Source organism: Argopecten irradians, chromosome 3, assembly GCF_041381155.1.
Source record: "Argopecten irradians isolate NY chromosome 3, Ai_NY, whole genome shotgun sequence".
Lineage (NCBI taxonomy): Eukaryota > Metazoa > Mollusca > Bivalvia > Pectinida > Pectinidae > Argopecten > Argopecten irradians.
In genome coordinates this window covers 34881992-34899887 of record NC_091136.1, presented here as the reverse complement: position 1 = coordinate 34899887, position 17896 = coordinate 34881992, and the positions used below count along the sequence as shown (strand labels likewise).

The following is a 17896-nucleotide window of genomic DNA, read 5'->3' as shown; positions in this document are numbered from 1 at the left end:
CACCTACTAAACCTGGCACATCCTTAAATTGTTGACAATACACTGTACATTTTTTGTGAGGAAGACCCCTTGTCAACCGACTTCCGAGATAGACGGATAAATGATTTATGGTTTGGAGATTTAAGTCTAAGGGCTCAGTTTCATGAACATTCCTTAACTTTATGGAATTCCTTAGGAAAGCATTACAGAAGCTAAGGAAAAATCTTAACTGAATGAGCCTTCCTCTGGAGAATTTTTAATTAAGGAAGTCCTTAAATTTAAGGAATGATCATGAAACTGGGTCCAGGAAAATATAAAGACCAGTAAATGAACCCGATTGGTAGCGGTTTATTGTGATTACCACATCCTATACCATATCCAGGTGGTTTTTAGTGATTGAAAAGTTTCTAGAATAGGTTCACCATGACCTTAATAGCATAGTACATACAATTTGTACATACTGTTATATAAAGGTAATTCATCCTGCCATATCTTGACCTTGTGTACATTGGTTATTGAGAAGTTCTTTATGGAATTAACACATCTTGCCTGTGACCTTGAGAGGCCAAGGTAATCCATTTGGTGCCCCTTCACTCTAGTAGCTACATGTCCCATTTCGCATATTGGGCATCTTGTTTGATGCACTAAAGAAGCAATATGTAAATGTTAGTCTCTAGGCCTTGTGTTAGCTAAGGAACTGTTGACTTTTTGGCCTCAAATGACAGTCAAGGTCATTACTTTGCACAAAATTTGTAACATTTCATTCATGTACAAGGTCATGCTTAGAGACGGATCAAAGGCCCCGATTTCTCAAAACAAACTTAAATCAAAATTTGACTTAAGTCAATTTTATCAACATAAGTTACATAAGGAGAAAAACTTAAGTTTTGACTTAAGTCTGTACTTTTGTTTCGAGAAATCGGAGCCTGGCTGCATTATAATGTAAAGGCTCATTATCTTTACCAGGATAATTTAACATGCATAGCCTGTACAGAATGAGGCTAGTTTATCTTTGACCATGATACCTAACAAATGACCACTTGAATGCCACAAGATGGACATACAATGAAACACCGTTATGCTTGCTCACAAAATGGCAGGAGTAGAAAACTTGCTATTAACTGACCAAAAGACTGCATTATCTCGGCATATATTTCTTTATTGATAATATATGAAAACCATTTTGTTGTATTTCTTACATGTGAATTATCACAAAAAGAAAAAAAATTGCAGTATTTTCTAACTGACAAAGCTGGATGTAAAACAATATAATTCTGTGCCTCTCTTATGCAATGGTATATACCACTAGTTCATAGTTATCACTGCATGCAGTCACTTTCATGCATTTGAAAGGGTCAGTAATCTAGTGAGAACTACCCAACAGAATCTCGCATGTACGCAAATCATCACATGATCAAACTTTTAATTTTAACTTACACCTTTGTATACATTTAGTCAATTACTTCAAAGTAATAAGATAAATGACATTCATTCATTGCAATTGGAATTTTCATTAAGATTTTGAAATTGACATGATTTTGATTTTAAAATGAAATACCTATTACAAACTGTTATGTTGAATAAGTATGACTTTAAAGTATCGTAGAAAAATGTACAAAGGACATGGAGTGCTGCTGTAAACAAACTTATTTACGCATGCAAAATATTTTGGTATATTTCACAGGCTCATAGAATTTGTGAAAAGAAATTGTCGCAAAAAACTATTCAACTGCAAACACAGAAGAGCATTTTACTTGGTAATTGTGAAATGAAGTTGTCGAGAAAATGTTTGGCATGAAAATGCGAAAATTTATTTGCCATGAAAATAAATAGGTTTACAGTATCTGTGTAATTAGTAGAACTTTCTTTTGATCACAAAAGAATTGGAAGAACAAATGAATTTAATGAAAGTACGTAGTTGATGATCACTTTCTTAGGGATTAGTTATGGGTGTTTCTAGTGTTTCTAGTGTTTCTTTGATTCAAGATAGAAACTACCGAGTCAAAATCCATCAAACACACTCTGTACACGCATTTTATACAATTCCTTTACTGTATACCTTAAATTTGCATTCAAAACCACTAGTATTTCAATTACTAATTTCCTATATTCATCTTTTTTCTTCCTTTTTCTTTCTGACAATTTTACAGCAAGGACTTTGTCAACATACTGAAACTTGGGCCTCAAGATATTTCATGAGGAACAAAACAGTCAGTTCTACAAAAGTTAGTAACTGAAGGGGACACAGCATAAATCTGTTAAGTGAGTATGGATCTGATTCAGCATACAACACCTTAACAAGCCTAGATTTCGAGTAAAATTTGGCATTTTGACATGGAATGGTACAGATAATGACATGAAGGGTTAATATCCATAGCACTTCATTTCTGTAAAACAGTCCCAGGCGTTCACACTACAGAGTATAAGTTCTACGATACAGGAGAACATAGCTAACTCTACCGTTATGTTACCTACACAGTTTCTACCTCACATACATAGAAATCTATACTAAGCTAAAATGTCACAACATGTCATTCCATAAGGCAACACCACAACAGCTAACATATGGCTATTAAATGTTGTGGTAATTCTCATCACATCATATGTGATTGATAAAACAATTTAATGTATTGCTACCCTCACTGGTGATAACATATACCTACCAACTTGATAGATCCTATCTATACAAGTTAAAGGTACATATCCATTCATCACAGGATATAAATCATTGAATCTCACTCTATTAGAAATACAATGTATATTTTATCTCCCCATATACACAGTTTATCTACTTTATAAACTTATATGAGTTGACCATGATGACAGAATCAACATGACACCATCTAGAGGTCATCACTCATTCACCATTATAATTGTATAATTTTGGTCTCAGAACTTGGTTGTTTTAAATTCACCTTCAGGGTTATGTTAATTTCTTAGAAAATCATGAAGGACTCTCCTTGAGAGTAAATACAAAAATACACGACACATGAGATTTACAGAACCATATGTATGCAGGCACACTACTCATTGACGCCTATATTTTGTCTTATAAAAAAATTGAGAATTGTGCAATTTGAAAAGTTGAATATAGTCTTCTGTAATATTTCATTGGAAAATGCATAGACTGCTGCAATTTAATTGATTTTAATCTTCAGTAAGATTCAGTTAATGTTTGCTTGTTGTACACACATTATATATTAATAATTAGTTACATAATTATAATTAATCACAGGATAATCAGACCATTCCCACACAGGACAGAACTACATGGGCTCTCTCACTGTATCAAATAAATCAAGCAAAAAATGTTAAAAAAAAAGAACAATTAAAAATCAAATGTAAAACCAACAGAATATAATACTATGCAAACAGTACATATGTTACAAGTTGGACAACACTCATGTGGAACTCTCAACTTCAATTCCAAGATCTATCAATTTAATTTTAAACACAGATTTTGATAGGTCAAATAAGCAAATGCACAAATATCTAACATTTTTTATTTCAATATTGAATAAGAAATTGGTAACTCTGAATTTAATAAGATAAAAATATGTGCATTTGACTTAAAACATGTTTTCACTAGTGCATACAATGTATTTGACCATGTTAAAACTTCAGAATATAAGTATAGATATATGTAACTCAGAAAATGTCACCAAAAATTATAATCCTGAAATTAACAGCTATACCAGACATAACAACTGATATACAGGTATGTTTTAAAATGTTCATTATAAGTGATAAGACATATTAATAGAATGAACTGAGAGTTAACCAACTCATAACATTTGTACTGTTACATGCTACATTTAAATATGGACAAACATTCAATCTGAACTTCCACACATATTAACTTAGATATATATTTATATATTACATACATTGTAAAAATATGAAAAACATGTAGGTAAATAAAAAATGGCATTATAATCATCAATTCTTCCATCTGTCTATGCGACTTCACAGTTTTATCGCATTCTTGTACTGTAAAACACAATTTCTCTGGATAAGGAATAACACCATACATCTAGTCATCCATTTCACATTTCAATATGACACTCAAACGTATTTAAGTCAACATTCCATAGCCAAATGATCAGGGTGGATAACTACAGAAAAATATCAGATCAGAAAAAAAAGTTTATAGAAAAGTCATAAAAAAGACAAAGTAATAAAGAGAGAGAAGAAAGGACATTAGCACTGGTCAGACAAGTATATGTTCTGAATATTGGCAAAAAAGGTGGTTTAAAGATAAATTGGTTACAATAAATCCTGGTTTTAAAACATAGATATCAATACTTGGTATATGACATCTACAGACAACTTGAGAGAGAGAGGGAGAGAGGGAAATAGAGAGAGTAGACAATATCTAAGATTGAGAAAATCTCTGACAAAACACAACAAATTAGTTTTCTCAGTTTCACTGAAACAACACTCAAACATCTAACTTGTTGGAATAGAAAATCAGAACAATTCTGCATGACGATTCTACTGTGTAAATACAACAGCATTTGATAACCCGAGTGAAGCTGAACACATCAACGGACTGACTTGTTCTTAAAACAATAATGGTCATATCATGTATTGTACATATACAATAATAATTGGACTGGTTAGCTCACACAATTCACTTTAAGTATACCATTCTTCTGGTTCAGAACAAGGATCAATAAGTATATGTGTTCACACTGAGAATAAAACACACAGTTATCATGTCATTTTTACTGTGTGTACTGATACATAATACATCAGATTATAAACAATAGAAATATCATTGTGAACAATGAACAATAAATCTCTGACATGATAACATTATCACAGAGGTAAGTACCTGGCAGATAAATCTACCCTGGAAATTTCAGTCGTTTCCTTGTCAACTACATTATTCTGTAGTTATTACCGATTTGTGGCAACCAGTAAAACTTCAGTTGCTAAAATTTTTAACACATTGGTCTAGCACTGCATTACATTGAACCTGGAATGGGTTATACACAGTTGTAATGTCATCAGGAAGTTTACAGTTTTACTTCATGATATAAACAATAGCATATTGTTCAATTAGCACACTACACGTCTCATCTATAGCCAACTATTCAAGGATTGCACTGGTCAAATATGGCAAATTATTAGGACATGCAGATGTCAAGACTTGCAAAAAAAGCAATACGGCCATAGGTACCCAATGCATACTATCATTTCAGAATGAATAACAATAATGTCAATGAGGTGCTTGAAAACAGCTCATACATCAACCATGAGGACGCCAAAGAATTGTAGCAAACAACACCAGTACATTATTGAATATACATCTAAAATTTCAAGAACAAATATTTCTTTCCTTTTTGTAGCTAGGAGACTTAAGATATAATACCTGGAAGCCCTACTTAATTTGAACTTGCATGTAAACAATAGCTCAATCTATTTTACTCTCTTGACAAGACATTTAGTTTAGATAGATGTCCTATTACACTGTGATATAGAAAACCATTACATTCAGTCATCAGTTGTTACACTAGTAACTTGCCCCATTGTTATAATACATTTCCAACTTATTTGGCTTCACATGAATTTTGATCACTATGATGGACTCCCCCAATATAATGGGTCTGTTATGATATTACATGAATATTTGTCTGATGTTTGCTGGTTATCAATGGAGCAGCATTTGAGAGAAGAAAGACTTTTTGTTTTGTTTATCACATCATGTACACCCCTAAGGAGGTCATGCTGCCACTGTCCTAGTGACTTAGTGAGTACAAGTAAACGATAATTTAATAGTATGGATGGATATAGACTGATGCATTCTTTCCTAAACATTCAGTAATCAGTACATTTTGACATGATACCGACTCTTTACATTCAGTAATCAGTACATTTTGACATGATACCGACTCTTTACATTCAGTAATCAGTACATTTTGACATGATACCGACTCTTTACATTCAGTAATCAGTACATTTTGACATGATACCGACTCTTTACATTCAGTAATCAGTACATTTTGACATGATACCGACTCTTTACATTCAGTACACTGTGCTGCTGACAATCACACATGAATGATATGATGGCGATGGAAGATGTATGAAGATGATGATCAGACATGGCAGATACACCAGACTGTGAGAGATCTATAGTCAATGTCATACACTTGGCTTTTTGCTATACAGGCGTACTCCGTCCTGACTCGGCACCATTACCTGTAGAGAAAATAAAAATGTTTGTTTAAAAATCATTTTCAGGTTAAAAAAAATAACACAGTAACTCAATTTGGACTTTTCACAAAAGGAAAGATCTTTCAGCTTCTTGACAGAAGAGGTAGAATATTTTCTAGAAGCAAAAGGACTACAAATCGAGTGACTGTAAGTTAGATTCTAGAAGTAAATCAGGTCAAATCTCAGGTCTATTTTAGTTATCTCTATGGGATGTGTGGAAAGCGCATATTATGATTATTTGACTCATGTTTGGATAACTTTTCTCTATGGTGAGGTTATAGACAAACGACTTTACATCCCTTACACACTTACAATTATTCTGAACTGTTCTAATAAGATATCTACCACTGCATAGTAAACTGTTCATTGTAATGTTGGGTGTAAGATAGTAACTGACTCTGATAGTGATTACATTTATCACATATATCTTTCATTGCACAAATGCATATACCTACCATATTGATTACCAAAACAGATATTGTAAACAATACATTAAACACACTCATATCTTAACAATATCCATCCTCGATACTCCAGGGGTTCCGATCACTTACAATCTCTACACCCATGGACTATCTCATAGTAAAATTGGAGGCAAAAGAACAGAACAGGTAATTTAATCCTGTGATGTACATCAAAAGAGCCGTATAATGGAACACTGTGGTCGACTGTATGGCTTTGAAGTTGGGCGTCGCTCTCTTGGCAGTCTTCAAAGGAAATCTTTGCTGGCCTGTGATTGGTCAAATGTTTTCCACTGAGCTGCCTCCAATTTTACAATGAGATAGTCATGGGTGTAGAAATCGAATGTGATCGGAACCCCTGGAGTATCGAGGAAGAACAATATTGTGCTGAATGTAAACAGATAGATTAAGATTGCCCAACAAATCATTATGTCTTAAAAGGTGGAAGTTAGTTTACACTTTCCAATACACACCTATTTTGACTTTATCGATAGGTCCCCAAATTCGAACAGTGCCATCGTCTGAAGCACTTGCTATGATCCCAGGCACTTTGGGGTTCCAGTGAACACAATTAACAGTTCTTGTATGTCCTTCTAACACAGCTATTGGCACTTCTCTTCGTAAATGCCATATATATACTTTGTGATCTGCAATAAGACAACAAAACAACATTAACACAGCAATGACTTTGACTTATGTCTTATCATGACGATCTAAGGATGCGTCCCTATTGGTACTGGAGGAAAGCCAGAATTTCCAAGACTGGCCTTCAGCCAGTACCTGAAAATTGCACTTAATCAGCCTCCAGCATGAAAATCAAAGGTAGAAAACTGGCCTCTTCTACTAATTAGTCATCGCCATTCAAATAAATAATAACTCTGCTATGCATTGAATCTGAGACCACTGGCTCACTAGTCAACAATAAATAGATCAAGCTTACTTTAGAGAAGATCACTAATTGCAGTTGGTATTAATTATGTTTACATACATTTATATTACCATTATAACAACATTTCATTTTTATAATTAATGTGTTCACTTTATATTGTGCATGCTGAATTAATTTCAGTCATTATGCTATTAATATCATGTCTCAATACAATGTTGGTGATACTTATTACACAACACATCCAACAACACTGATCTTACCTTCACTTCCACTTGCGATGAAGTCCTGATTCAGACCTCCAAAGCACGAGTGTATTGTGTAAAATCCTTGTGTAACGCCTTGAAATTTCCTAACTAAGCACCTATCTTTTAGATCCCATAAATGTACTCCCTGAAGAGAAAATAATCACAAAATTTGTTTTAGTGCTTCATTACACAGTACAGGAACCATTAAAATAAACAGTGCAATTCACAGTTAATATTTTATATATAAAGGAAATATGATGGCCAATCACTTACTTAACCCGATATATGCCAATCACTTACTTAACCCGATCAAACAAGAAAATGGCCAGAAGTATGAATACACCAAATTATATTCATATGAAGCACAATCAAATAGATGGAATGTGGTTATGCATGTGGCTAAGTAAATAATACAAGGTTATCAAGTTACATGTGCAGAAAATTCTGTTGACAATCCAACAGAATTTCAAAAACGTAACTGTAAAAGAATCATAAAACTGTAATGACAAGACATAAGAGACATAAAAGAACTCAAACAGAAGCTTTAAGCCGTCTCTATAACATAGCAAAGAAACCATTCAATCTTCAGATAAAATTTACCTGAGTTGCTACGTTCAGTAATGCTAATCTCCCCGTTTCATTAAGAGTGAAAGACATAACGGGATGATCTTCTTGAATTCTACAATAAAATGGACATAGGCTTCAGTGAATGTAATGACATCTATAATACTAATTCAATCTATATCATTCTCATACATTACTTTCAAGTAGAAGGCTTTTATAAAAATGATATAAAAGTAGTGATTAAGATTTATGATCACAGTCTGAAGCAAATGATTTTCTTATGTTTGTTATACTTTTGTGTCCGTAACAACAATTGGGAAACACCAGGTGGCCTGTATGGCCTAAATAACCTTGGAGATTACAAGATTCAGCAATACCTCTTTTGATTATATAAATATCATCCTTTTATCCTACAACTGCCCCACATACTGACGGATAACTACTGCTGAGAAAACTTTATGCTTTATCCATCAATATGAAATGCTTTATCTATCAATATGATCCTGTGAATTTGTTCCGAATATGACGGAACTTTTTCTAACTTGACCCAGAACTTAAACCTTCCGATGAATGAAACGTCATTCAGTCTCAATAAAAAGTGATGTCACATTATCCGAAATGATGTCATTTTTACGATATCGATATTCTTGTATGGCGGTATCATCTTTTCCTTGGCTCATGGCAAAGGTATGTATTATAAAGTAATTCTTTGATGGGTAATTATTGTTTTTTGAGTATTTTCATATTGTTTCAGTGATATTACACACTGAAAGGAATTACTGGTACTGGCAAATGTGCTTATATATTTCCTACAGTAGTAAAAAGGAGTACACTCTCATTCGGTTTAGTAAATTTATCTTTTCCTCCACATCAAAGAAATGTCTCAATTCAAGCGAAACCAAGTAAATAACTGGTCAGTTGTTTTCGTTTTCGATGTCCTAATGAATGCAGGATAAATAGAATACACAGTTAGTATCTTACAATTCAAGTTTTATTTTTGTGCTTGACATGGAAAGCCTGCTTTCCTAAGTCTTGCACCAAAATAAACCATGTATTGTAAGACACTAACCAAATATTCTCTAAAATGACAATGTTTTTTAAACCAATCAAGGTCCCCCAATGGGGCATTTACATACAAAACATTTATGATTACATAAAGTAGACATCATACAGGACAACTTTTAAAGTGAAAATGCACTCTTGACTAAAGGTTTATGACTAGATAACTATAAAGGTTATATAATAGTAGATCTAGATATACAATCAACAGTAGACAGAGAGTTAAAATGTATACAATTTGATAGTTAGATTCCTAACTGTTAGCGACAATGAGAAGTAGCTGTGTCGTTTCAGTGGGAAATTGAGTTTCATATTTACCGAGGAAGGTTTGGTGAAATAAAATCAGACACAAGCACGAGGATACTCATGTTTTCGTTGTTCAAGAGCCATATAAATTGGTTAAGTGGATCTAAGTGTAAAAAATTTGGACATACGTCATGGCATACATTGACTAATTTCTGACGTTGTACTCTATATAATCAATAGACTGAATACCATACAGTTCATACAATCTTATTTCTTCTGAATTTGAGGAGCAAAAAGTTTGACACTAAGCCTCAATAAACTCTTTTTGCTTTCTATATGCATGGACAATAAAACAATATACTGACATGTTATAGTCTGTGAGTTCGTCAAAGTTGTAGCCTCGTATTCTGTGATGTGTGTCCGCGGCCAAGACACTCTTCCCGTCAGTCTGACAGGCCATACATTGGACCCGTACACCTTCCCAGGAATCCAGCATGTTACCATCAAGGTCCTGTTACATACAAATACATAACAGTGTAACTTGTCTTAATCCAATGAAACCGAGACCAGCATATTAGGCCTGTATAGCCATCTTTCTAGATTATATAGGTTTGTAAATAAAGAAGCATTAAAAACATTCCTAAATGTTTAAAAGTAGTGTTTAAAAGGTGTTGGTTTTTCATTTGCATTTATTTACAACCAAGAGGATATGTTTAAGATCACTGGTATATAACAGGGCTTTATCTAGGGTCTCTCAGGGGCCGATATTAGGCCCAATTCTCAATGATATTTAGGCTAGAATTTTCCCAACTTCATGGGGTTTTTTCCCAATCTGAAAATGGTGGCAAAGTCCCACGACTTTTGAGACTAATTGCGATCGAACGCACCTGAAAAACTGTGTTAATCAGTTACCTTTGCGTTTTTAGGACAGAATACATTTCTATTTAAAAATGTTTTTTTTAATGTCATGCAGTTTAAATTACATGTTTAAGATATATGATGAGTTTAGTATTTTCTCCTACTGAATATGGAGATATGCCGATGATTTTTCCCAAATTCACTCAGGGGCCTTTTCCCAAATTTATGTAGAAAAAGCCCTGTATAATGTACAAAGATTTGATATGCCATGATTAATTTTAGAGTTCATGATCAGCTTTCAAATTATTGGTCACAGTGAATTTTTTTTTCAATTTGTTTTTACAATGAATAGCTGGTATGCTTTGAATAAATTAACAGATAAGTATTATCTATTATTTTTTTCATATGTGAATTCAGAAGAATAACTGAACAATCAGCAGGTATCTAAATAAACAGTGAAATACCCAAAGCTCCCTAGCCCCTATTAACATTTTGTTTCCTTACACATTGATAAAACTGTCCCCTGGTGCCTCCCGTGACAAACTTTTTGCCGTCTGGTTGCCAGGCAGCTGTGGTTAAGCTATCTTCTGGGCTTTGGCTCATCTTTACTCTCAAGTCTCCAGACTACAACAAGAGGAAAATATACAAACATTATCACAAGGTGTAGGTGTTGTGATTCAAAAGCTTAATATCAATATAATGACAGGCTGATGATTATTCCAACAGAATTTATAATTGAAAATAAAATAGATACTTATCAATACCAGAGGCCCAGAGAGCCTATACCTTTCACTTAATTCTATCAATAAAATTATATATATATTATCAAGCTTTCTCAAATCTTGTGATTGAAATTAACATTTTACCATTTTTAATTGATAGTTTGTAATCAGCAACAACATTTTGTTGTTCTTTTTCATTCATAGCTACATGAACGAACTATTTACCTCTGCATTCCAGAGCCAGAGATCAGAACAATCATCTGGACCACATGCTATGATGTGTGTACCATCAGGGCTCCAGGCAATGTAGGATACCCCATAGGAATGACTGTCTAGACTCTTAATTCGTGTCAGCTCATAGGTCACCTAAAATAGGTAAAAATATAGGGTTAATCAGTGTCAATATATAGGTCACTTATAAAAGGTCAAAAAATAGTACTTAAGTTAATTGGTGTCTTTTGGTTTATTTATTTTTACGTCCTATTAACAGCCAGGGTCATGTAAGGACGTGCCAGGTTTGTTGGTGGAGGAAAGCTGGAGTACCCGGAGAAAAACCACCGACCAGCGGTCAGTACCTGGCAACTGCCCCACATGGGATTCGAACCCGCATCCCAGAGGTGGAGGGCTTGTGGTAATATGTCGGGACATCTTAACCACTCGGCCACCGCGGCCCCTTAATTGGTGTCAATATATAGGTCACTTAAAATAGGTCAAAACATAGGACTTAAGTTAATCGGTGTCAATATATAGGTCACTTAAAATAGGTCAAAAAATAGGACTTTAGTTAATTGGTTTCAATATATAAGTGACTTAAAATAGGTCAAAAGCATAGGATGTAGGTTATTCTGTGTGAAATTACAGGTTATCTAAAATAGATCAAAGAATTGAATTTTAAACTCATTCAATACTTTTTCTATTAATCTAATTCTAAATATATTTGAAAGCATGTGCATAGGATCTACAATAACTGATTTATAATTTTATTACATTTTGGTATCAACTTTATGTATTTTTCTAAACTAAAACATTAATCGAATACTTACCATGTCTAGTTCCCATATGATCAGTGAGCCATCTTTAGAACCTGTAGCAAGTTTAGTACCGTCAGGAGAGAACCGACAGAACCACACTTCATCACAGTGTTCGTTGAGAATCTGGATGGTAGTGGACGGGAACTGCTCTCTATAAACATCAATGCAACTTCCAATAAAACCCTCTTCATGATAGACACAATGCATTAATAACATTTGATATGGTTAAAACATTTCACATTAATATCAACATATACTTTACATGCATTTTTTATTGTCAATTAGACACAAGTAGTTGATAACCACATTGAGTACATGGTAAAAGCAATTGGGTTATATATAATTATGAATATCTTTATTTTGACTACTCAATATATTGACTCCAATTATTCCATGGGTAAATATCACCATGATTATATCCACCCCTGGACTGAAGGCTCTGTCTACAACAACAGATGAGACAGGTTGTTATATTTGTAATTTCCAAAGGAAGTATCTGTAGCCTGTGATTAGCCAAGGCTTCTACTGAAATGCATTCGAATAGGTATCAATTTTTACGTCATTATTTTATGAGCTGAATTCAAGCGTTTTCTCTGAACAGTATAATGTTACGCTCGCAAACACTTGATGTCACAATCGATACCTACCCACAAGGCCAGAAAACTCTGTAATATGCAAATATGGAATAACATAGTACAGAGGTGGATATAGTGATAGTATCACCTGGATTATCAAGGACAAGTCTCAATTGTCTAAAATCAAGAGCTTGCTCAACTTAATGATTATAATTGGATTACTTTACTTCTTTCTTTTTTTTTTAAATTTTGTTTACCACTATCCTGATAGGAAGTTTTTTTTATTCATTTTTAAATTCCAGTCCATATGCATACATTTTTACTAACTGGCATGTATATAAGAAATGCACAAACCTGCTACAGACATGATCTATCAAGAGAGAGACAGCATCAAGGTTGCTGTCAAACTTTGTATTATGATAAGGACATTTGTCTTTCTGCATCTCAACAGCTTGATTCAGTAATGTCAGCAACCGACGAGGCGGTAACATCACAGTTGGTGGCAAGAATGCTGCAAGAATATCAGAAATGGTAAAAAACATCTTAGAGAGGGAGTACCATGTTGATGCAACTAGAGTTTCTCACAGTTTCTGTAAAACTAGATGTGCAATGGTTGCATTGGCAAAGTCATTCAAATGCAATGTGCTAATATAAGAATTACTTCCAAAACAATCTATACCGTCCGGTATCTGAAAAATTTGACATAACGTAATTTATGAAATAGTGTAATTTCAAATCAAATCATACAAAAAATAATTTTTAAAATACTTTCTATTCAATGTGAATTATCAATAACAAATAAGTTCATTTAGAACTACCATCTATGTATTCAATGTAAATTATTTAATGTAGTCAAATACACTGTACATACATTGAAGCTTCTCCACAAGCTTTGTCCTTGACTCTGTACCCCTTCCCTGCCACTCAGCTGTTTCTCGTAAATCCTCAGGGTTACAACACATCATGTACCTGGCGATAATAAAGGCAAGAATATTCATTTAGATGACAGAAACATCATCATGGTCAAAAGAAATCAACATGAAGCTTCCACATTGATACAGAGCTGGAGGGTTAGTGGAAGGTCAATATGTAGGTCAAAACAGCACTTTTATGTGAACGATGCAATCTCAAAAAACCTGGAGCACTCATCTTGATTTGAGAGATTGAGATCATTCTCTATATAATTGAATATCAATTAACAGTAATCTGTTATCACTGTGACATATCTATCATTATAATTCATTGTCACTGTTGTGTGATAGTTACATGAATGAGAAAAATTTGTCATGGTACTATTTCAAGTTCCATGTTTTTTTGTTTTTTTGTTGTTGTTTTTTAAACTTAGAGTTGGCTATTTATTTTCCTTAATGAGTGTTCAGTAGACTACAATGTAATTTGTGTTGTGTCTTATAATAGTGGAACATATGTCAATTGTCTCTCACAGTCTCTCACTGTAAAGACCACAAAATGCAAAACCCTAACCAAACCAGTTATACAACTCCAGAATGTTAATTATAAGTTGAAGCAGAAACTTCCACTTTTATAGATTACAGTACACGGTGATTCAACCTAGGGACAAAACGCCAGAACATTAATGTTTTTGAATACTAATTAACTCATTTCACATCTATTTTATTTAATTAACTGCATACTTCAGTTTTAGTTTTGGGAGAGTTCAAATGAGTCATAAGGGTGAATGAGTAATAATTATTCCTCTAATTTGTATCAGTCATATATATATCACTTTGTATAATATATCTAAACTACTCAATTTACACACCCTGACAAGATATGGACCCTTTCTGTGTTAAATTTAAGGGGAGTTAATTCATGCCGGAGACACTGTAAAGCATCCATCTCCCGTCCATCTTCTAACAGCTCCAGATACTTCTGTTCTAGTAACAGGAACTTCATTTTCTGAAAACACAGGAACAAATTCACAATTATGAACAATTCTTCATCTTCTTTGTTTCATCACACATTTCAGGCTTAGAATGTAGCATCCTCGATACTCCAGGGGTTCCAAACACTTATGATCTCTACACCCCTGGACTAGCTAATAGTAAAGTTGGAGGCAGCTCAGCAGAAAACAGCTGAACCAATCACAGGTCTGCAAAGATTTCCTTTCAAGACTACAGAGAGAGTGACGCCCAACATTAAAGACACACAGCCAACCACAGTGTACTGCTATATGGCTCTTTTGATGACAAGATATGGACCTCGATACTCCAGGGGTTCCAAACACTTATGATCTCTACACCCCTGGACTAGCTCTTTTGATGTACACCAAACAACTAAATTACCTGTTCTGATGCCTTCAATATTACTGCTAGTGGTGGAGCTAGCTAGTTGGTTACTGATTCTATAATATAAGCACTTGGCCAAGCTACTCCACAACCATTTTAGTCTTTAAAATTTTCTTGCAATATCTAAGTTTAAGCTTCCATAAATCTAGAGATTTTCTTTGACTATTGAGAACATTCCTGCTTTTTAGATTTCTTATGCTTTGACATTTTAAATTGTCACACATCAGGACCACAGTGTGAAAATCCTGATACTGATGAGTACCAAGTCTGATGTCAGATAAATTTGAAATAACATTTTTAAATCATTATTTTTTAAAATGAATGCTCAATTTAATCATCATGTGTCTTCATGTATACTTACAGAAATTCCTTGTGGGCTGTCAATCAAAGTTTTGAGTTCTTCTAGATTTACTTCTGCCTATAAAAAAAGAATGTTGAAGATATTGATTTCTGGTACTCAGACGACAATTTAGTTTAATATTGTTGTATATTCATTAAGTACTGAAAAAACTTTTTTACTTTCAAAAGTTATAATATGGGACCCCATCAGTAGTCGTGAAGGATCAGTAGTTGTGATTTAAGAAAATTAAATTGTTTGCATCTCACAAAACACATTACTTCCACATAAACAAGAAGATAATCATGAAGTATTCATCAACAGCTCCAGACATTAGGAAATCTGGAGCACAGTAAAATATGCACACGATCTAATTAAAATTAGACTTGTAACTCTGTTCCACTACGATAATCTACCTTATGCTCCAATACAAGATCTAACAGAGCCCCTTTCGGGGTCACTTCAGCATGACATCTATGGTTAGCCAATCAGCATGTCGCCTATGGAATCTTCCATGTGGGTTGATTCATTCTAAAGTGTAAACGGCTAAGAGTACGTCCTGAGATGTTCCGATTCTAGGCCAGAGGTCATGCTGAGGTGACCCTGTACAGAGCATTGCTAGATCTTGTATTGGAGCGTAACGTAGAGTATCGTAGTGGAGCGTAATTACAAGTCTAATTTTAATTGGATTGAATATGCACACAATCATGACTATTGTTAAGTTCCATCATACCTACAAAATGGGTCCCAGCATAGAGCTAACTATGGTAATAAGTACCAGAGCATCCAGTTGACCCTTGACTTTTAACAGATTCAGGAGTCAAAACATATCACACATAGACATGCATGCATGTGCTTCAAACTGAAGAGTCAAATCTGACTTTTGTGAGTCAAACACATACTCTCATGGGTCTGCTGTATGCCCAGAATACCTTACTGAAATCAGTCATATTCATTTGCAATTGTTAGCTTGATTAAAACATATTATAATGATAGGACATGTACATGTGGGCGACTATGATTGTCAACCTATATAGCTATCTACCATATTTATGTATTTATTCAATATTCAAAAAATCACAAAAATGATAATGTTATTCATTAAAACTTAAGTATTTGTTACTTTACCTTTGCCCATTCTCCGTTCATTACATGTGAACGAAGTTTGGCAGCAGCAGGATGCTCCAACATACATCCTGATTCAGAAATAAGTTGTTCAGCAGTTTGGCTGGAAAAGAACACTAAATTTATATTCACTTCCAAATGGAAGCTTTGTATACACATTAAATAAATAACCAAATTAAGTATAAATAACCAAATTAAGTCCATAGTTTTATAGATGAATTTGAAAAGAATATTTTGATTTATTGATTTTCTGCTCTGCAGACTTTTTTGGCATTATATCAAGGCAACAAATTACATTTTAAAGTTTTGCCGAGATGTTCTACCATTACTGTTATTTCTATTTAATTATATCCATCCATATTGTACAATGTTACTTTTTCATAATCACAAAAAATAACGAAAATTATGTCATCATTTCAATTATGACTCATACACCCTGTGTGATAAGTCAATTATATAATAACTGTCATTTGAAATAAAACTAATAAAACATCGTGATGTGATAATGGTATCTTGGATGATCAACAGATACAGATCACAACGTGTAATGTCGCTATCCATGCATGACATTCACTTTAGTACACAAAGAAATCAGCTGATCCATAAACATGCACACATCATTTGTTTACATCCATTAATCCTTAGTGGAATTTTCACTATTGGCCTAGGAGTAAATTATTTTTTTATCTTTGGACATAGGTTTAAATAGAATGGATTTTTTTTATTTAGAACCAGAGAATATTTTCTGATAATCCCGTTTGGCATGTTAGTAAACAAAGCAAAATATTGACGGTTTTTACGCAGCCGCTAAAATCAACAGCTCCTTACTTCAAACCAAGTCCTCTCAAATGCTGCACAATCAATCGGACGATATCTTGGTCAGTTTGTGACATTGATTTGGGAGGTGAAGGTTTGTCTAAATCCCCGTTCGTGAGAGAGGAACACGTTCCATTTTGTTGGGAAGTTGTTGCTATCTCAGTCGCTCCATTGTGCTGGGGGCAGCCATTAGCCTGCATGTTAGTGGCAGAAAATCGCTGCTTTTTCCGCGGTGGGGGCGAAACTCCACCGTCTTCTGAGCCTGACGAGGATGCCAGTATGTCTCGAATGAGCTATTATGTGAATATTGTTGATTAAACCCATGCAAAACGGCCCACGACTGATCAAAACAGAGGTCCTCTCTCACTTCACTTCGACGGTGACCAAATTTGTTTTGCTTGATGACGTCACGGATTTTGTGAATGATGGGTAAATTTTCTAATTTTTGACACCCGGGAAAT

The 17896-nt window shown here is 34.1% G+C and overlaps 1 protein-coding gene across 1 annotated transcript; it reads right to left on the bottom strand.

Annotated features, from left to right (window-relative positions):
• Positions 1-1117: 1117 nt before the first annotated feature.
• LOC138318357 (WD repeat-containing protein 26-like) lies at positions 1118-17852 on the bottom strand. Its single transcript, XM_069260650.1, has 14 exons — positions 17448-17852; positions 16623-16722; positions 15519-15575; positions 14632-14768; positions 13723-13820; positions 13206-13362; positions 12289-12427; positions 11471-11611; positions 11028-11147; positions 10031-10176; positions 8397-8475; positions 7812-7941; positions 7136-7309; positions 1118-6186 (listed from the first exon to the last, which is right to left on the bottom strand). Exons 1-14 carry the CDS (start codon positions 17633-17635, stop codon positions 6149-6151), a joined length of 1704 nt encoding a protein of 567 aa, XP_069116751.1. The 5' UTR covers positions 17636-17852; the 3' UTR covers positions 1118-6148.
• Between the last annotated feature and the right edge of the window lie 44 nt (positions 17853-17896).